This window comes from Cnephaeus nilssonii, assembly GCF_951640355.1.
Source record: "Cnephaeus nilssonii genome assembly, chromosome: 9".
Classification (NCBI taxonomy): domain Eukaryota; kingdom Metazoa; phylum Chordata; class Mammalia; order Chiroptera; family Vespertilionidae; genus Cnephaeus; species Cnephaeus nilssonii.
Window position 1 is genome coordinate 37,234,180 of NC_137080.1, and position 21,656 is coordinate 37,255,835.

Genomic DNA, 21,656 nt, shown 5'->3' on the forward strand with positions numbered 1-21,656 from the left:
TTTTATAAGTTATATCAGTTATATGGTTTCTATATAAACTTTCTATATTAGTCACTTATTTTTCATATTATTTTGCAAAATAGGTTGGTTTGTCTTTTAAATCACCTTGCTGTTTTTGAAGTAGGAGAAATTTTTATATTTTCGTGGTCAAATCATCACTTTTCCTTTGTTGATTAATTCCATTTACTTTCAGGTTTAAGAAGTCTTCCTCTCAATCAGAGGTGTAATATATGCTTACACTCTTTTTTTTCCCTTAAATTCATCCAACCTTTGGTGTGTAGTTCTTAAGTACATCTATAATTTACTTTGTTCTATGATGTAGAGTTGATAGCTTTTGTTTGGTTTCTGCTCCTGAATCAGACAGACATGTGCTTGCCTGGTGTATATTTCAAGTTTAGTAGGAATTGAACTGGGTACTGTCAGAAACTTAGGTATGGCCCTCTTCCTTCCCTAACATACACACAGCGCCGCCCCCTCCCCCCAACACAAGCACACACATATACACACATTTAAAATTTTGGCCAAGTGACTTCTGGGAGTTAGTTGCCAGCTAATACACTAAGAGAGTCGCACCCCCATACTGGCTGTTCCCACCTTTGGGGGAGGCAGTCCGAGGTAGAAGCAGACATCAGTGCCTCTACCCACTGCTGGAGGGATGTCAACACTGCCAGTGTTCCCTTGTAAAAACGCACCCTCTCTGCCCCATGCAGCCTTGATCTCTGGAAGGGAAAATTTGATATATATTTATTTCAATTTAGATTCACTGACATTATCTGAAACTGAAATTCCTCTTGATTTTACTGTTATTTTTTTTAAATAAATTTTTATTGTTCAGATTATTACAGGTGTTCTCTTTTTTTCCCCCCATAGTTCCCCTCCACCTGATTACCCACCCCATCCCATGCCCTTATCCCCCGCCACTGTCTTCATCCATAGGTGTAAGACTTTTGTCCACTCTCTTCCCACACCCCTCAGACCCCCTTCCCCCTGAGAATTATCAGTTCACTCCCTTTCTATGTCCCTGATTCCATTATATTCACCAGTCCATTCTGTTCTTCAGACTTTTTATTCACTTGATTTTTAGATTCACTTGTTGGTAGGTATGTAGTTGATGTCTTTTTGTTGTTAATAATTTTTATCTTTACCTTTTTCTTCTTCTTCCTCCTCTTAAAGAAATGAATACCCTTCAGCATTTCATGTAATCCTGGTTTGGTGGTGATGAATAAATACCCTTCAGTATTTCATGTAAACCTGGTTTGGTGGTGATGAACTCCTTTAGCTTTTTCTTGTCTGTGAAGCTCTTTCTCTGACCTTCAATTCTGAATGATAGCTTTGCTGGGTAGAGTAACCTTGGTTGTAGGTTCTTGCTATTCATCACTTTGAATATTTCTTGTCACTCCCTTCTGGCCTGCATAGTTTCTGTTGAGAAATCAGCTGACAGTCGTATGGGTGCTCCCTTGTAGGTAACTAACTGTTTTTCTCTTGCTGCTTTCAAGACTCTCTCTTTGTCTTTTGCCCTTGGCATTTTAATTATGATGTGTCTTGGTGTTATTCTCTTTGGATTCCTCTTGTTTGGGGTTCTGTACACTTCCTGAACTTGTAAGTCTATTTCTTTAACCAGGTAGGGAAAGTTTTCTGTCATTATTTCTTCTAATAGGTTTTCAATATTTTGCTCTCTCTCTTCTTCTGGCACCCCAAAAATTCAGATGTTGGTACACTTAAAGTTGTCCCAGAGACTCCTTACACTATCTTCATATTTTTGGATCCTTTTTACTTTTTGTTTTTCTGGTTGGGTGTTTTTTGTTTCCTCATATTTCAGATCTTTGGTTTGATTCTTGGGGTACGTTGATCTACAATTGAGTTTCTGTATATTCTTTATTTCAGACAATGTATGCTTAATTTCTGACTGGTCCTTTTCCATTTTCTTTTCTTTCTTTTTTTTTTGGCATTCTCATTAAGGTCCTTAAAGGTCTCATCAAGTTTCTCAGAAGTTTTTAGAAGATTCTTGAGTAACCTTATAAATGTGGTTTTGAACTCTATGTCATCCCGTAGTTTGCTTTCCTCCATTTCTTTCATTCGTGACATGTTTCTGTGTCTCCACATTTTGGCTGCTTCTCTGTGTTGATGGAGCAGCTTTGTGTGGTAGTTGACCTATAGGGGCCAATAGCTCAGCCTCTCCAATCACCTGAGGTGGATGCTCTTGGTATACCCCTTTGTGGGCTGAGTGCAAAGTCTTGGTGTAGTTAAGCCTTGATTGCTGTTGGTACACTGGGAGGAATTGTCCTCTAGGCCAATTGGCTGTGGGACCCGTTGTGTTTATAATGGAAGAACTGCTGCGCTGGAGACACGCTTATGGTGCAGGACTTGATTCAGTGGGGCTTTGGTGCTCACTGAGTCTGCCGCTTGAATGTGTCACTTATGGATGTGAGGAGTTGAAATCTGGTGTCTCACACTGACCATTAGGTATACTGGCTTCTGAATCTCCAATGGGGTGCAGGTCAGCTACTGTCTGAGGGCACCCTGCAGGAGCTACAGCAAGAACTATGGTTTTCTCCTCTTTGCTTGGGATTTGGAGGTTTTGGAGCTGTCTGAGCCGGGTTGCAAGTTTGCTAGATTAAGCTGCGATTGGGAAGGCCATTCATATGCAAAAGCCGCTGCTTGGAGCTTGGGTGGGTTTGTAGGTTGTGCGGGGCGGGGTCTCAGGGCATCACTAGGCTAAGGTGTGGCAAACAGTGATGGCTGGCAGCCAGCCGTCCCCGCACCTCTGACTGCATCCCCGCGTCTCGCGCCCCAGTGCAGCTAGCAATTGTTCCTGCGCGCAGCTCTGCAAGCAAGCCACCCTCACTTTCTGACCCGATTGCAGACAGTCCAGCTTCTCCCTGTAGGAGTTTGGGTCCCGCACGTCTCCCCAGAAACTGGATTTCAGAGAAATCAGGAGCTTGTCTCCCTTTGGGTTGAAGAAAGCAACACCCGCCGCCAGCCCTGATCGCACGCGCGCCCCCGTACTTCAGCTTTTCAGCGTTTGTGCACTGAATGGTCTTTTTCTTTCTAGTTGTAGAACTTCCACTCAGCCAGCCCTCCCATGGCTCTGGGTGATAGATGTTTTGTCTTTTAGTTGTAGTTTTGAAATTGTTGTGCAAGGCAGCAGTTTAGGTGTTTACCTATGCCGCCATCTTGAGCTCTCCCTCCTCTTGATTTTATTGGTTAATTAAATCATCTTTATTTTCTACTGCTGATAGATATTTTTATCTGTTTTATTATTATGGTTATTATTTTAATCATTAAAAAATTAGGAACATAGCCTTAGTCAGTTTGGATCAATGGACAGAGTGTCGGCCTGTGGACCAAAGGGTCCCCAGTTCAATCCAGGTCAAGAGCACATCCTCCGGTTGCAGGCTCCTCCCCAACCCGGGTCCTGATCTGGTCTCGTGCAGGAGGCAGCAAATTGATATATTTCTCTCTCATCAATGTTTCTCTCTTTCTTTCCCTCTCTTTCTTCCGCTCTCTCTAAAAAATCAGTGGAAAAATATCCTCTGGTGAGGATTAACAACAACAACAACAAAAGTTAGAACATGAATCCTGGATACCAGGACCCATGATCTTGTTTGGAAATCACCTACAATTTAATAATGTTCCTTAGGTGTTAACAATATTTTATTCACAGATGAAAAAGAACCCAGTGAACCATCTATAATTAAAAGAAGTTTACAAGGCAGTCAAGATCTAAAGTTGGATTCTAAAAGAGGTAAATTAATATTTGGGTAATTTGGTTCTTTTAGATTGTGGATCTAAAATTTACAATAATTCCTTCAGAATTTGGAAGCAGAAATATGTCATTTTTGTAAAAATCATTATATTAATATGCAACTTATTATATCTTAAAGGCTAACTATTATAAACACATATGTAGGAACACAGAAAAACATTATGTGCTATATTGTTTTGGTGAAAAAGAACCTTGGGAAGACAGGAGATGTTTCTGTCTGTTCTGCCATCCCTAGCATGTGGCTACCATACAATTCACAGTATGGATGCTGGTGCTCCAGCCATCACATCAGAGTGCCTCACAGGAAAAAAGGCCAGGAGCACAAACTGGCACTCCCCCCAGCTGAGTTATTCCTCTTTAAAGAGATGACAGAAAGGCTTACCAAAAAAAATTCTGTTTGCGTCTTAATTATGGGCCATCCAAGTTATAAGGGAAGTTGGACGATGCAGCGTTTTTAGCTGGGCACATTGCTGACCCCAATAAAATCAGGGAAGTTACTAAGGAAGAGGAGAATGGATGGATATTGGGTGGAAAACTAGCAGTTTCTAGCACATTTAGTATCTCTACTGGCTATATCTGCCTCACCAGCCCCCCTTCCCGAGACCATGGGTTCTTGCTTCTCCATCATTGAGAACAGACATCTCACTTCATGGCAGGGCGGGCGGGCAGCAGGAAGCTGCTCTTCGAAGGCCCTTTGGAGGTTTTCTGGGTTAGGATCAACTGGGCTCTGGCAGGCGACTCTGATGGAGGGAGCCTTGGGGCAGCAGCTTAGGAAGCACCCCTGGAAAGACAGAGGAAAAGGAGTCAGGCAGAGTTGCCAACCACCTGCCTCATTTACATCATGATGCTGCCTGTGTGCCAACTCAGCCATGTAAGGAGACACTCAGGATGCCACAAGGGCAAGAATCAAGTGTAACACCTGAGAAACCAGCCTATGTCACCCTTTCTTCTGTCCCTCGAACTTGCCTATTTCCTGTCCTCTCACTGGCCTGTGTAGTCTCATGCTGGAGATTGGAAGTATTCATCTTGTTTTCTGAAGCATTCCCTAGATACTTCTGTTTTCTGGAATCATTTGGTGCCTACACCTTCTCCCTGGCTTGCTGGTTTTGACTCCTGTGACTTCTTGCCTCATTCACTTTTATTCTGATGTATTGGTTCTGAGCCACTGCTCTGATATTTTGTGATTCCTGACCTGACATTTCCTGCCAAGTCTATTTCCCCTTTTCTTCTACCATGTGAACAATAACACAACAATAGCACTTTGTTGGGTCAGCTATTAGCAATCATGCTCTATTGCAAATAGAATTATCTGCTAAAAGTATTAATCGCGTTAGTTTATTAACTTGTTTTATGTTAGACTCAATAGAAGAGGTAACTGCAGATCATCCAGATGTTCTTTCTATAATAAATGACTTGTTGAAAATGACAAAGGATATGAACTTTGAACATCCATATGAAAAATATGCTGAAATCTTAGAGGAAGTCCTGGAAGAGGTAAGAAATCTAAGCTGTGCATTTTCATCATTAATTTAACAGAAATGGAGAAAATGTCAACCTAGTATATGTATAATTAATTTAGAGTCTCATTTGACAGTATTAAAATCTGTAGCTTTCAAATTCATGTGCATTTTATAGTCAACATTGTTATGTGTAATGTACCTCAGTGAATAATTGCTTAGGTTCTTTGATAATTTTTATTTATCAACAATTATGCTATATAATTTCATAGCTTTGAAATTAATTTTTTATTTTAAATTCTTTATTATTGTATTACATGTCTCCTTTCCTTTCTTTTTAAATATATTTTTATTGTTAATAGTATTACAGATGTCTCCCATTCCCTCTTTGGCCCCCCCTTCTTCCCAGCACCCACCCACCCCTCCACATCTTCACTACTCTCTTGCCTGTGTGCATATGCATAACCTATGAATGCAGACAATAGGGTGGTGAAAGCCTGGGGCAGGATCCAGATGGAGGAGGGCAATGAGGGAGAAAAAGAGGGGACATCTGTAACACTCTCAACAATAAAGATTAAAAGAAAAAAAAATTAAGTTTATTCCTTATTCTCTTTGACCTAAAAACACTTTTTCTAGGAATCTAACCTAAAGAAATATATATTTAGACAAAAATTTATATATACAGATATTCATCACATGAGCTCAGTGTTATAATAAAATTATAAATTATATAAATGTTTAACAGTAAGAAGATGATTAAACAAATTAAGACTTACTCATTATTCATTAGATAAAATACAATAAAGTCATTAAATTTTTTTTTCCAAAAAAATGAGGTGGGGAAACTATATATTGATATTGGCTTAATTTTCATATCTTTGAAACTTGGATAGTAAAATTTTTATTAATCATTTCTATTTTTTTCAGATTTATTGATATACTAGAGGCCTGATGCATGAAATTCATGCATGGGGGGAGGGGGTATCCCTCAGCCCAGCCTGCACCCTCTCTAATCTGGGACCCCTCAGTCGGACATCCCTCTCACAATCCAGGACTGCTGGCTCCCAACTGCTCGCCTGCCTGCCTTCCTGATTGCCCCTAACCGCTTCTGCCTGCCAGCCTGATCACCCCCTAACCACTCCCCTGCCATCCTGATTGATGCCTAACTGCTCCCCTGCCAGCCTTTTTGCCCCTAACTGCCCTCCCCTGCAGGCCTGGTCCCCCCTAACTGCTCTCCCCTGCAGGCCTGGGTCCCTCCCAACTGCCCTTCCCTGCAGGCCTGGTCGCCCCCAACTTCCCTCCTCTGCCAGCTTAGTCACCCCTAACTGCCCTCCCCTGCAGGCTTGATCACCCCCAACTGCCCTCCCTTGCAGGCCTGTTCCCTCCCAACTGCCCTCCCCTGCTGGCCATCTTGTGGTGGCCATCTTGTGTCCACATGAGGGCAGGATCTTTGACCACATGGGGGCAGCCATCTTGTGTGTTGGAGTGATGGTCAATCTGCATATTACTCTTTTATTAGATAGGATAGGATAGAGGTCTGGTGCACAGGTGGGGGCCAGTTGGTTTTCCCTGAAGGGTGTCCCGGATCAGGGTGGGGGTTCCCTTGGGGCGTGGGGCAGCCTGGACGAGGGGCCTGTGGTGGTTTGCAGGCCAGCCACGCCTCACGGCGACCCAAGCAGAGACCCTGATATCTGGAATTTATTTATCTTCTACAATTGAAACTTTGTAGCCCGGAGCGGAGCCAAGCCTTCTGCTTGCTCCATGGCGGCAGTCATTTCTGTTTGGATTTATGTATCTTCTATCATTGAAACTTTGTAGCCTTGAGTGGAGGCCTAGGCCAGCAAGGGCAGGCAGAAAGCTTGGCTTCCTCCATTGCCGGGGAAACCCAAGCCTCCCTCCTGCTCTCTGTGGCCGAAGCCATCTTGGTTGGGTTTACTTGCATATTCACTCCTGATTGGCTGGTGGGCGTGGCTTGTGGGTGTAGTGGAGTGATGGTTAATTTGCATATTAATCTTTTATTAGATAGGATAATTGACATATAATGTATTAGTTTAAGATGTACAACATAATGGTTTGATGTATACTAGTATATATACTAGAGGTCCAGTGCACGAATTCATGCACGGGTGGGGTCCGGCCCTGATTGGGGTGGTGGGGGAGCCAATTGGGGGCAAGGCCAGCTTGGGGGAGGAGCCACAGGCAGTTGGCCAGCCCCACCCCCTGATCAAACTCCCAATGGAACTCCTGATCAAGGGGAAAATTTGCAAATTAGCCTTTTATTATATAGGATGTGCAAAATGATTATCACAATAAGTTTAGTTAACATTCAGTACCTCACATACTTTTTTTGTCTGTGTATAATAATAACTTTTAAGACCCACCCTCTTAGCAACTTTCAAATGAACACTGCAATATTGTTAACTATAGTCACCTTGTTGTACATTACAGCCCCAGGACTTACTCATTTTATAACTGGTAGTTTATACTTTTTAACTCTTCACATATTTCCCCCCACCCTCACCTTAACCTTTAAAGAGGAATAACCACCAATCTGTTCTCACTTTCTATGAGTTTAGTTCTTTTAAATTCCACATATAAGTGAAATCATACTGTATTTGTCTTTGTCCTATTTATTTCACTTATATTTCTTTTGTATCACTTTTTTTACCTACTCATTCTCGTATGTTACACATTTCAAAGTGTTTAAATTATTTTTCTAAAAACTTGCTTATAGTTTCTCTTTTAAAATTAAGTAGCTCTCTTTTTTTCTGAACATCAGAAGAACTCAGAAGATAGTTAAGGTTCACAAAAAGTGATAGATCAAGGTATCCTTGGCTTGTCCAGCTATGATGGTAATATCAGTGTGTAATTTTTTACAGGTAGTTGAAGAAAACAAGAACAGGTTTTCTGGTGCCTCAAAATATGGAGGATGGGTAGTGGACAACTGCCCTCTTATAAAAGAACTGTGGACAACCTTAGTGGACAAAGGAATTACACCAGATTTAGTAATCTATTTGTCAGATACAGAAGACAACGGTTGGTAAATATTTATCATGTAAATTTGAAAGTGAAGTTTTTGTTGCTGGTAATATTTTTAGTTAAAATACAAAATGGAAAACTCTCCACCCTCACTAGGTATAAATACCACCCCAGCAATCCCTTTATGCCCTGAAATGAGGCAGCCATCCACAGAGTAGGTGACCAGGATAGAGTAGTGGGGCACTGGAAATCCCAGCAGGCCCTTGTAATTATGCTTTGGAGCTGAGACTTTAACACCTTCCTCTCAGTCAGCACTATAAATTCTAAATGAAATACACACACACACACACACACACACACACACACACACACACACATATATACTAGAGGCCCGGTGCACGAGATTTGTGCATGGAGGCGGGTCCCTCGGCCTTGTTTGCACCCTCTCATGGGGAGCAGGCCTAAGCCAGCAGGTGGACATCCCCCAAAGGGTCCTTAGCACTACCTCAGAGACGGGAGAGGATCCCACCACCGCCACTGCGCTCGCCAGCTGTGAACCTGGCTTCTTGCTGAGCGGTGCTCCCCCTGTTGGAGCACACTGACCACCAGGGGGCAGCTCCTGTGTTGAGCGTCTGCCCCCTGGTGGTCAGTGCACATCATAGTGACAAGTAGTTCTGCTGTTCAGTCAATTTGCATATTAGGTTTTTATTATATAGGATATATATTAGGCTGAGGGCAAAGACCATTTATTAGTCCTTCTTCACCTCAAATGGGACATATTAAGCACACAAAGATAGAAGAACTAAATTTTAATTATTCTGTCATTTTGTACAAAGCTATAATAATCAAAACAGTGTGGTACTGGCATCAAACCAGATGCATAGGCCAAGGGAACTGAATAAAGAGCCCAGCAATAAACCCATATATATATATATATATATATATATATATATATATATATATATATATATATATGGTCAATTAATCTTTGATAAGGAGGCCAAGAATATTCTGTCATTTGCCTTTTAGAAGGGAAATATATTACATTTTTTCATGTTTTTGTTATTTATGACATGCCAATATATATCTTTTAAAATGATTTAAGATGGTCTTTTAACATTTTCAAGACTCTGGACTCTATTTAAATAAATGATTAAAGGAAAATATATTTGGATATAGGCAGAATTAATTTTTATTGTTAATTTTCAAAATGTATCTCACTATACTTTATAGATTTTCAAAATTAATTCTATTCTGTTTATATTTTAGGAAAATGTTTACTTAATAGACTGTATTTAGAGAATAAAACTGAAATTGACTCTAAGATATTCGAGAGATTACTAGATGAACTACAAAAGAAAAAAACAGAGGAAGAAGCAGCAAGGTAAATCTGCCTGGCATAGTAAAACAGGTTAATGAATCTTTTATGAAGCTGTTAAGTATCTACTCACAATTTATTTTTTATGAAATCTCTTTAATATCAAAATGGTGATCTAACTGATCCAATCCTTCCTATATAATAAAAGGCTAATATGCAAATTGTCCCCTCGGGAGTTCGACTGGGAGACCAGGAGTTTGATTGCTCACTATGACATGCGCTGACCACCAGGGGGTGGCATGGAACATGGTGGGCGACCAGTGGCGGTGGTGGGGTGCTGAGGGAGTGAGGGAAGGAGGAGGCAGGGAAGCAGGGAACCTAATTGGCTGGCCAGGCCCAGGGACCCTACCCATGCACGAATTTTGTGCACCAGGCTTCTAGTTGTAAATAATTACAAGAAAAACAGTGATTTCACAAATACTTCCAGAATCTATAAAGTACAGAGTTGTGGATGTTTTCACGGTCCCAAATCAAATTTATCCTAAATCAAATATCTACTCTCAAGAGACATTGCAAAAAAAATAAATAAATGAACGGATAGAATTTTTTTCCTTTTTATCTTTGATTTTAAAAACTTCGCTAACTAGAATCCATAAATTGAAGAAATAACATGCTAAAAAGTAAATGAAAATACACTTGTGTGATATGACTAAAATCCAAAGCCCAAGTAAATTCTAATAAGGAAAATAAAAGACTAGTTACTATACTCACAGGTTTAACAATGAGTTTATTCTTCAATAGGTTGCGATGAAAAAGGTTTAGGAATGTGAACTCATATATATCTCTTTATGACTGGGGTCAAGACTAAACTTTAATAAACTATAAGTTCTTCAGAATGGGGACTAAAGTGTAATTAGAAACAGTGACTTAATTTGCTAATTGTTCTTCCTTGCTGAAATATGCTGTTAAATACTTTATGTTTTACCACTGAGTTTCTTACTTCTCAGTCACAAAACCAAGACATTTAAGAAATAAATTTCTTTATGTTAATCCACCTGTAGGAGCTTTCTCAAATGCTTTTTTCTTTCCCCCTTCAGATAGTAGCAATTTGAACTGGGATTTAGGAGAGCTCTTTAAACTCTTAAAATTATGAAGCTGTTATCTAGCTTACTGGGGGTAGGAGGCATGTAACTGATAAGTGTATGTCAGAGGATTTTCTTCAGTGTTCATTATTCATCTAAGTCAGCAATTTTCAAACTTTTTTATCTTATATCACACATACATTAATTACTAAAATTATGCAGCATACCAAAAAATATGTTTTGCTAATCTGACAAAAAATAGGTAAAATATTGATTCATTCACACCAGACAGCTGTTGTGTTCACTATTGTTATTTTTTATTTGACAATCTAAGGGAAATGCGGTCAGTGCCCCTGACATAAATAGTCAGGTATTGCATTTTTTAAAAATTCTTACAGCACACTGGTTGAAAATCACAGATCTAAGTTAACCATTTCTTTAGGAACTTAACACAAAAATATACAAAGTATAATTTAGTTAGATTAATTAATGAAATTATTTGATATATGGAGTAAAAAGAGTATTATTAATTCAAAGAATAATTACAAACTGATTTACATTTATTTATAGCATTTAAAACTTTTGTTACAAATGGAGCTATAATATTTAGGATTTAAGGGGTTGCCTAATTTCTTTCCAATGTATAAGAAATAGTCAAATATTTGAGAAGGGATGAAGATGTCAACATAAGTATAAAACAGTTTATGTGATTTCTAGACTGAGGTCTGCTACATTTTAAATAGATAAAAAATATATACATTTATACTCTTTTAAAAGGGAAAAGAGATCTCCACTTTCTCACAACTATCTACCTTCACCTTCCTATTACCATATGGAATTTTCTGAGCTATCTCTATAGTCAATGTTTACTTCTTTTGATTCTACATTTTTATATCTTTATAAAGTTCTTGATATCAAAGACTTACCCAGACTGAAGCAGACTTTTCTATGTTTCTCTATGTCACCTTTTAAAATTCAACATAAGTATTTCAAAAGTCAACTTCTTTTTCATATTATGAGAAAATGAAATCTGACATGGAACACACAAAAATGGTCAGAGTCTCATGTAAATGCCTTACAAGTTGGTTAGGAAACAAATAAACTTAACAGGCTTAAGAATTTCATCTAAAGACACGCGGAATTCTACAGCTTTTCCAGCATCAGTTTCCAAATGTGCCCATCAAATGCAGAATAATGTCTGTCATCAACCATTAGTTTTTGACTCGTCTATCTGGATTATCGAAGTGTCTAATAACAGGCAGCAAACTTCCTCTTCATTCTTGTTAGGTGTCAGGTTCTTAGTGCAACATTCTTTATCTAGGCTTTGGATAAGGGGAGTCTCACAAAAGAGCGCTGTTCGAACTGCCGATTCGCACAGTTAAAATGGGAAAGGAGTGTTGCAACAAGACCCAACCATCTCAGAGGTCTGGACACAAAGAGAACTCAAGTTTCACTAAGCCTCCAGGCCGGAGGCAGGATTTAGAGTATAGTCAGAGAACACCCCCTATCAACAAGAAATAGACCTGTGAGGAGAGAGGTGTGTTAAGGTTGTTTTTTAAAGTATGTTTTTATTGCTTTCAGAGAGGAAGGGAGAAGGAGAGAGAGAGAGAAACATCAATGATGAGAGAGAATCATTGATCGGCAGCCTCCTGCACACCCCAAACTGGGGATCGAGCCCCCAACCCCGGCATGTGCCCTGATGGAGAATAGAACCATGATCTCCTGGTTCATAGGTTGACGCTCAAACACTGAACCACACTGGCTGGGCTGTATGGTAATGTTTTTTGAAGAGAATATATGACTAGATTTTCAAAGGAAGGGGAAAGGGATACAAAGAATGCTGAATGTAAGAGATTGAAAGGCCTATAAGAACAGTCTTAAGAAGACTGCCCCAGCCCTGGCCATTGTGGCCCAGAGCATCTGCCCTTGAACTGAAGAGTTGCAGGTTCAATTTCCAGACAAGAGCACATACCTAGGTTGCAGCAGGCTCGATCCCCAACCTGGCTCTCACATTGATGCTCTCTTGCTCTCCTCCCTCTCCTCCACTCTCTGAAAATCAATGGAAAAAATATCCTCAGGTGAGGATTAGCAACAACAGTAATAACAAAAGACTGTCCCAGAGTATGTTGCTGATATGAATGGGCTCTACTTTACTTACCTAGTCCCCTGTTGAACACTTGGAACAGTTGTTCTTAATATTATTTTTTAAAGATGCCATCATTTTTAAAAGAATGCAACATTCTTATACACGTTTCCTTGTGCAATAACAAGCTGATTCCTGAAGGGTAAATTCCTAGATATAAACTTTCTAGGTCAAAAGTATACACATTTTCATTTTTAATAAATATTGCCTTTCTGCACCATTTCACTACCTTTTTTTATAACTGTCTTCACCATTAAGCAAGTTTAGTGCTTCAACTATAATGAAAAACAGATTCCCTCCAGATATTGAAATTTCCATATTCTAAATGTCACATAATTGCTCTGATGACAAAGATAAATTTACAAATTATCTATTTATTTAATATAGAAAAAAATGTAAATGCAAAAAAGTTAAATAATATTTAAAACTAATAATGCCTTCATCCAGATAACTACTATTAACAATTTGATTAGTTTTCTTCTAGTCTTTTCATCATTGTTTATATACATTTAAAACACAAAATTAGTGCTCGCTTCGGCAGCACATATACTAAAATTGGAACGATACAGAGAAGATTAGCATGGCCCCTGCGCAAGGATGACACGCAAATTCGTGAAGCGTTCCAAAAAAAAACAAAAACAAAAAAACAAAAAAAAAACACACAAAATTAAAATTCTATTATACATAGTTCTATATTGTACTTTTTCACTTAAAATTATATTGTGAACATTTCTTATTTAATCAGAAGGAAAAATGGTACAATTTCTCTTATGTGCTTTTTCAACTTGTAGTTAGATAGTACTTTATTAATTTTTAAAAGTTTCCTAATATGCCCAACTGGCGTATAGCTCAGTGGTTAAGCATCAACCTGTGAACCAGGAGAAGGTCACGGTTCAATTCCTGGTCAGGGCACATACCTGGGTTGCAGGCTTGATCCCTAGTGTGGGACGTGCAGGAGGCAGCCGATCAATGATTCTCTCTCATCATTGATGTTTCTCCCTTCCTTTCTGAAATCAATAAAAATATATTTTTTAAAAAAGGTTTCCTAATAAATAGGTACAGCTTTTCAAAGTGCAACATTACAAATTTTCTTTAAAAAAAAAAAAAACCCTGAAAATTAACTGACCTCTATATGAAAAACTGAAACATTTACATTATGAAATAAAAATATAATGAATATTATGAATTGTTTTCTCTTTATTTTTGCCACTCAGCCTTAAATCCTGTAATTTTGTGCGATGTCTGAATTTCCAAAGATAATTAAATTTTGAACTTTTTTTTAATTTCAGAAAAGTCAAAGAAGAGGCAATGAGAATGGAAGAAGAACATCAAAGGCTATTGGCAGCTCTGAATGCGAAAACAAAAGGCAAACACAGATTGATATGGCTAATAATGTGTCATTTAATTTTGTTTTATTATTGCAAGCAACCTCAATATTTCAGTGAATTATAGAAAGGGTGACCACATTTCTTTATTTGCCTATGAGAGTCTACATTTATAGCTATGGCCCTGAAGTATTTATTTGACCCGCTTTCATTCGCAATATGTTCCAATTTGGATAAAAATGATATAGTCACTGGAGTAATGGATCATAGAAAAAATATGACTGACACAGATACCTACTCGTGCATATTAAGAGTTTCTTCTAAGACTACAGTTATTTTTTAAAAATATTTTTTAATGTTTAAAGTATTATACATAGTAGTACATATATCTCCTTTTTTTTCTCCCATTGACCTTCCCCCACCCTCCCCTTCCCCCTGTAGCATGCTCTCATCCCACCCCCCAGTGTCTTGTGTCCATTGGTTGTGCTTATATGCATGCATACAAGTCCTTTGGTTGATCTCTTTCCCCCTCCCCAACACTCCCCAGCCTTCCCACTGTAATTTGACAGTCTGTTCGGTGCTTTACTGCCTCTGTATCTATCTTTTTATTTATCAGGTTATAATGTTCTTTATTTTCCATAAATGAGTGAGATTGTGTGGTATTTTTCTTATATTGCCTGGCTTATTTCACTTAGCATAATGCTCTCCAGGTCCATCCATGCTGCTGCAAATGGTAAGAATTTCTTCTTTTTTATAGCAGCGTAGTATTCCATTGTGTAGATGTACCATCGTTTTCTAATCCACTCATCTGCTGATGGGCATTTGGGCTGTTTCCAAATCTTAGCTATGGTGAATTGTGCTGCTATGAACATAGGGGTGCATATATCCTTTCTGATTGGTGTTTCTAGTTTCTTGGGATATATTCCTAGAAGTGGGATTACTGGGTCAATTGGGAGTTCCATTTTTAGTTTTTTGAGGAAACTCCATACTGTTCTCCACAGTGGCTGCACCAGTCTGCATTCCCACCAGCAGTGCACAAAGGTTTCTTTTCCTCCGCATCCTCGCCAGCACTTGTTGATGGTTGATTTGTTGATGGTTGCCATTCTGACAGGTGTGAGATGGTACCACATTGTCATTTTGATTTGCATCTCTCGGATAATTAGTGACTTTGAGCATGTTTTCATATGTCTCTTGTCCTTCCTTCTGTCTTCTTTCGAAAATATTCTATTTAGGTTCATTGCCCACTTTTTTATTAAATCATTTATCTTCCTTTTATTAAGTTGTATAAGTTGCCTATAGATGTTGGAGATTAAACCTTTATCAGTGATAACATTTGCAAATATGTTCTCCCATACAGTAGGCTTTCTTGTTGTTTTGTTGATCGTTTCTTTTGCTGTACAAAAGCTTTTTATTTTGATGTAGTCCCATTTGTTTATTTTCTCTTTAGTTTCCATTGCCCTAGGAGCAATATCAGTGAAGAAAATGCTTCAGCATATGTCTGAGATTTCTCTGCCTGTGGATTCCTCTAGTATTTTTATGGTTTCCCGTCATATGTAAGTCCTGTATCCATTTTGAGTTTATTTTCGTGTATGGTGTAAGTTGGTGATCTAGCTTCATTTTTTTGCATGTATCTGTCCAATTTTCCCAACACCATTTATTGAAGAGACTGTCTTGACTCCATTGTATGTTCATGCCTCCTTTGTCAAATATTAATTGAGCATAGTGGTTTGGGTCGACATCTGGGTTTTCTATTCTATTCCATTGGTTTATATGTCTGTACTTGTGCAGTACCAGGCTGTTTTGAGAACAGTGGCTTTCTAATACAGCTTGAAATCTGGTATTGAGATCCCTCCTACTTTGTATCCTTTCTCAGGATTGCTGTGGCTATTCGGGGTCTTTTTTTTTATTCCAGATGAATTTTTGGAGAATTCTTTCTAGGTCTGTGAAATATGCTGTTGGTATTTTAATGGGGAGTGCATTGAATCTATAGATTGCTTTGGGTAGTATGGACATTTTGATTATGTTGATTCTACCAATCCATGAACATGGTATGTTCTTCCATCTGTTTACGTCTTCCTCTATCTCTTTGTTCAGTGTCCTGCAGTTTTCCGCGTATAGGTCTTTTACCTCCTTAGTTAAGTTTATTCCTAGGTATCTTAATTTTTTTTTGGTGCGATGGTAAATGGGATTGCTTTTTTAGTCTCTCTTTCTGTAAGTTCACTATTGGTGTATAGAAATGCCATAGATTTTTTGGCGTTAATTTTGTATCCTGCTACATTGCCGAATTCATTTATTAAGTCTATTAGTTTTTTGATGGAGTCTTTCGGGTTTTTTATGTACAATATCATGTCATCTGCAAATAAGGACAGCTTTAATTCTTCTTTTCCAATTTGGATGCCTTTTATTTCTTCTTCTTGTCTAATTGCAATGTCTAATACTTCCAGTACTATGTTGAACAGGAGTGGCGAGAGTGAGCATCCCTGTCTTGTTCCTGTTCTTAGGGGAAATGGTTTTAGTGTTTGCCCATGGAGTATGATGTTGGCTGTGGGTTTATCATATATGGCTTTTATTATGTCGAGGTATGATCCTTCTAGTCTCACCTTGTTGAGAGTTTTTATCAAGAAAAGATGTTGGATTTAGTCAGATGCTTTTTCTGCATCAATTCATATGACTATGTGATTTTTATTTCTCAATTTGTTTATGTGATGTATCACATTTATTGACTTGCGGATATTGTACCATCCTTGCATTCCTGAGATAAATCCTACTTGGTCATGGTGTGTGATCTTTCTGATGTACTGCTGGATCTGATTTGCTAGAATTTTGTTGAGGATTTTGGCATCTATGTTCATTAGGAACATTGGCCTGTAATTCTCTTTCATTGTGTTGTCTTTATCTGGTTTTGGAATTAGGGTAATGCTGGCTTCATAGAAGGAGCTTGGAAGTGTTCCTTCCTCTTGAATTTTTTGGAATAGTCTAAGGAAGATATGTTTTAGTTCTTCCTTGAATGTTTGGTAAAACTCCCCTGTGAAGCCGTCTGGCCCAGGGCTTTTGTTTGCTGGAAGCTTTTTGATGACTGCTTCAATTTCTTCCATAGTTAATGGCCTATTGAGATATCCCATAGGTTTTGGATCGTTGTGTTTTCATTGTCATTTGTTGCCATGATGTTTTTTATTTCTTCTTTGATCTCTCTGGTAACCCAGTCATTGTTTAATAGCATGCTGTTTAGTCTCCATGTGTTTTATTTTTTGGGGTTGTTTTTATTGTAGTTGATTTCCAGTTTTATGCCACTGTGATCTGAGAAGATGCTTGATAGGATTTCTATCTTCTTGAATTTGAAGAGACTTTGCCTATGTTCCAACATATGGTCTATCTTTGAAAATGACCCATGTGCACTTGAGAAGAATGTTTATTCTGTGGCTTTAGGGTGAAATGTTCTAAAGATGTCAATTAATTCCATCTGGTCTAGTGAGTCATTTAGGATTGATGTTTCTTTGCTGGTTTTTTGTTTAGGGGATTTGTCCAATGGTGATAGTGGAGTATTAAAGTCTCCTACTATGAGTGTATTACTGTCAGTCTCTCCCTTGATATCCTCCAGGAGTTTTTTTTTATGTATTTGGGTGCTCCTGTATTGGGTGCGTATATGTTTACCAGAGTTATTTCTTCTTGTTGGATTGATCCCTTTAGTATTGTTAAGTGGCCTTCCTTATCTCTTGTTAAAAAATCAAGTGAGGAAAAAAGAAAAAAAATTAGTTTCTTAAGTAAAAGATGAAAAAACATAAAAATAAAAATGTGCAGTAGTGAAGCTAATTCACTTCTGCTATTGTTTGGCACGCCTGTTTCCTAGTCAGGACAGTATTGCAGTTCCCTGCATTCCACTGCTCCTCAGTGTTATAAGCCAGTCCTGATTTTTTAAGCAGGCAGTGTGTATTAATTTCTTGTATTCCTTTATTTGTTTTTACACAAGGGTCAATTTGTGATTCAACCCCTGGGTCGCAGTGTTTCTGGATTGACCTCCAGATCTATAGGTCCTCTCTAGCCAGTGCTTAGATCCTGCTTTCCCTGTGGCACCCAATACCGGTTTGTAGGAGTGGGTTGCCCCAGAGCTGTTTCTCTGATGGTTATTCCCTGGTCTGATCCCAGGTTCCAGAAAAACAACTTTCCCCTGCAGTCTCTTAGGGTGTCCCCAATTGGGTGATCCTATTTTTGGGCTTAGTAATCAGAAGCAAGAATTTAAAGAGGAAAAAGAAAAAAGAAAAAAAAAGCCAGCGTAAAAGTGCAAACTCCAGGGCTGCACGCAAGTCTGTGCAGTCTTTTTTCCCCCCTTGGGTCTAAGCAGCCAGCACAGTTTTAAGATTTTTAGGCTGTCCTTTTGAGTCAGATCAAAATGGGTTGTTTTTTAGAATTCCTTTCTGTTAGCAGCTCTGAGGACCCCCTTCCACATTCACAGATCACGCCAGCCCCAATAGTTATGGATTTTCCTAGGTGCAGACTTCCCCTGGTCCTCCAGCTCCCGCAGTGTGTGCATTTCTCTCTCCTGCTGGGACCAGAGACCTCACCTTATCCCAGGCGAAATCTGACCTTTCTGTGGTGGAGTGTAGAGCTCCTCTGAATCCTCATGTTTGCACCAATTGAGGACTGATGTTCTCGAGTTCGCAGCTGTTCATTGGGTGCCGTAGTTGTAGATTTTCAGGTTCCTGATAACATCCACTTTCCCATTCAAGATGGCATGGTCTCCACGTCCCATCCGGTCGCTCTAGGACAGATCCCAGCAGCAGTGGGGGCTGCCTGGTCAGGGGGGCCCTGTCCAGCAGTTCCCCACAGTCTCCTGGAATATAGCTGTCCCTCAACTTGCTTACCAACAAATACTCCCCGTGCGACCACACACTTTACCTTTGTTTTCTCACTCACACAGTATCTTGCAGCCTGCCTTCCCATTGGCAGCCATCTTCCTTTTTTTTTTTTTTTAAGACTACAGTTCTTAATCTGGAATCTATGGATAAAATTCAGGAGTCTATGAATTTGATTGAAAAAATAATTACAACTTTATTTTAACATTTAGCTAAATTTTAGTTTTTCCTTCAACTAGTAATTCATATAGGTAACAGACCACAGTAGTATTAGTGATAATTAAACTTTGTCACCAATAGGAATGAAGATATAACATTACAGTTTTATATATCTTATCCCAATTCCCAAATTATGGTAGTTGTTAAGCCAGTTTCTAGTTCTTGTTGTTTAATGAATTAGTAAAGGTGCACTATTTTCTTATAGCACAAGTTTGTTTTGTTTTTTGAAGTCTTGATGACTGTATTTCAATGTAGTTGGCTTCTTATGTATTTTGTTTTATGAGATTGAAAGCATTAATCTAAAAAGGTGTTCATAAGTTTTATCAGACTGCCACAGGAGTCCCTGTCTCAAAAGTGTGAGTAGTATCTGTTTCAGTTTTCCATTGCTGTGAAAAAGCCATCCCAAAACTGTAAAACAACCCCCATTTTTATTATACACAAATTCTGTGGGTCAGGAATTCAGGCAGGACTTATCTCTGCTCCCCAAGGACTTCATTCTGACTTAAGGAGCCACCTTGGTAGTGGATCCTCTGGCCCCACGCAAGCCTTCAGATGACTGTAGCCCTGATTAACATCTTTATGATGACTTCATGAGAGACCCAGGGTCAGAACCACCGATAAGTCACTCCGAAATAAATCCCTGACTCCAGAAACTAGGATAACACATGATTATTGTTTTAACTACTGTACAGTAACTTTATTGATTTCAAAGAGGAAGGAACACAGATTACCCACTATGGTACTAGAAAAAAAGTATTAGAACTTTTTACTTTTTTTTTTTTCAACCAAAAGAAAGAATTTAGTTGAAAGACATTTTGAGTTTCTGGTGTAGAGTACATAACTTCCATCCCAAACCCTGGTAGGTTTCAGCAAATTGTGCTTCTTCCTCTTGTGTATCACCATAAAATTCTCCATATAACAAAAGATTCACCACATTCTAAGTCACATGGAAGCCACCATCTCTGCAGTCCTGGTCAGACTTTGAGATCTAAGGACACTTCAGGATGCTTTTCTCTGGGGATTTCATCACCCAAATTTACATGAAAATTCCAATTCCAGAGGTATCGCACACCACTACAATGTGATTCTTGGAAGGCACTCACTGGGAGGAATTCCCACAAGAATGCAGAAGTCACGTTCATTTGCTTTTTCACAGCATCTTTGCATAGAAATTACCATGTTTTTCAGTCAATTTCATAATATAGTAAAGGAACTGGAAGATGGATTTTCTGACTCCACCATTCACCCCATCTTTTTCTTCAAAGATTCCCATGCATATATTTCTGATAATGGTCATCAGCAACTACAGAAAATTTGAAGTTATGCTTTCTAAATTTCCATTTAACATATTGATTAACATACTCTTATTATTCATTATGAGTTAAAAGAAAATACAGAGTCTATCCCAGTGCTGCATAATGCAAGCCACATATATAACTTTAAATTTTCTAGTAGCCAAATAAAAAGTAAAAAAGAAACAGGTGAAATGAATTATATTTAATATGCTATATTCAAAATACTATTTTGACATGAATGCAAAAATTATTGCTATCGTTTACATTCAATTTTTTAATATCTTTTTAAAAAGATTTTTTTATTGATTATTAAAGAGGAAGGGGGAGGGAGAGAAAGAAACATTGATGTGATGGACATGCACAACAGTGTGGTGATTGCCGAAGGGAGGGATGGAGGAGGAAGAGGGCATGGAGGAGATAAATGGTGATGGGGTAGAAAAAAAATTAAAAAAAGAAAAAAGAGCCCGGCTGGTGTGGCTCAATGGTTGAGCATTGACCTATGAACTAGGAGGTCACAGTTCCTTTCTGAACAGGGGACATGCCCAGGTTACAGGCTCAATCCCCAGAAGGGAACATGCAGAAGGCAGCCAATCAGTAATTCTCTCATATCGTTGATGTTTCTCTCTCTCCCTCTTCCTTCCTCTCTGAAATCAATAAAAATATATATTTTTTAAAAAGAAAGGAAACATCAATGTGAGAGGGAAACATCACAACCCAGGTATGTGCCCTGACTGGGAATCTAACAGCAACCTTTCGATGCACAGGACGACACCCAACCAACTGAGCCACACTGGCCAGGATTATATATTCAATATTTCATATTAAATCTTTGAAATCCACTGTGTATGTTATGCTTATGATGCATCTCAGTTTGGACTAGCCACATTTTAAGGGCTCAATAGTCACATCATACAGTGGCTACATATCAGACAGTGCATGCAGTTCTAGCCATTCCCTCATTGAATGGACATTTGAGCCGTTTCCAACTTTTTACTGTTATAATATTTAGGGTTACTGAGAACATTTCTTGTTTTAAATGAACCCTTAGACTGGTGCTCCCATAGCACTCTGAGTATATGACTATCATCCTTTACCACTACATTTTAATAGGTAAAATATATGGAAAATGTATCTCTCCCTCATGAAACCCCATGCTCCAGGGGGACAGGGAGCCACTCTTTACTCTTTGTGTGGGTCTTAGCACTTATCAGAGTACTCACAC

The 21,656-nt window shown here is 38.7% G+C and overlaps 1 protein-coding gene across 1 annotated transcript in view; it reads left to right on the top strand.

Annotated features, from left to right (window-relative positions):
• AK9 (adenylate kinase 9) overlaps positions 1 to 21,656 on the top strand; it is a gene marked incomplete at its 3' end in the record, with an annotated part of 114,324 nt that overhangs the window by 40,584 nt on the left and 52,084 nt on the right. Inside the window, exons 17-21 of the mRNA XM_079781174.1 lie at positions 3,665 to 3,745; positions 5,124 to 5,260; positions 8,103 to 8,259; positions 9,472 to 9,586; positions 14,035 to 14,111. Coding sequence (XP_079637300.1) covers positions 3,665 to 3,745; positions 5,124 to 5,260; positions 8,103 to 8,259; positions 9,472 to 9,586; positions 14,035 to 14,111 — 567 coding nt within the window. The remainder of the gene's footprint in view (positions 1 to 3,664; positions 3,746 to 5,123; positions 5,261 to 8,102; positions 8,260 to 9,471; positions 9,587 to 14,034; positions 14,112 to 21,656) is intronic.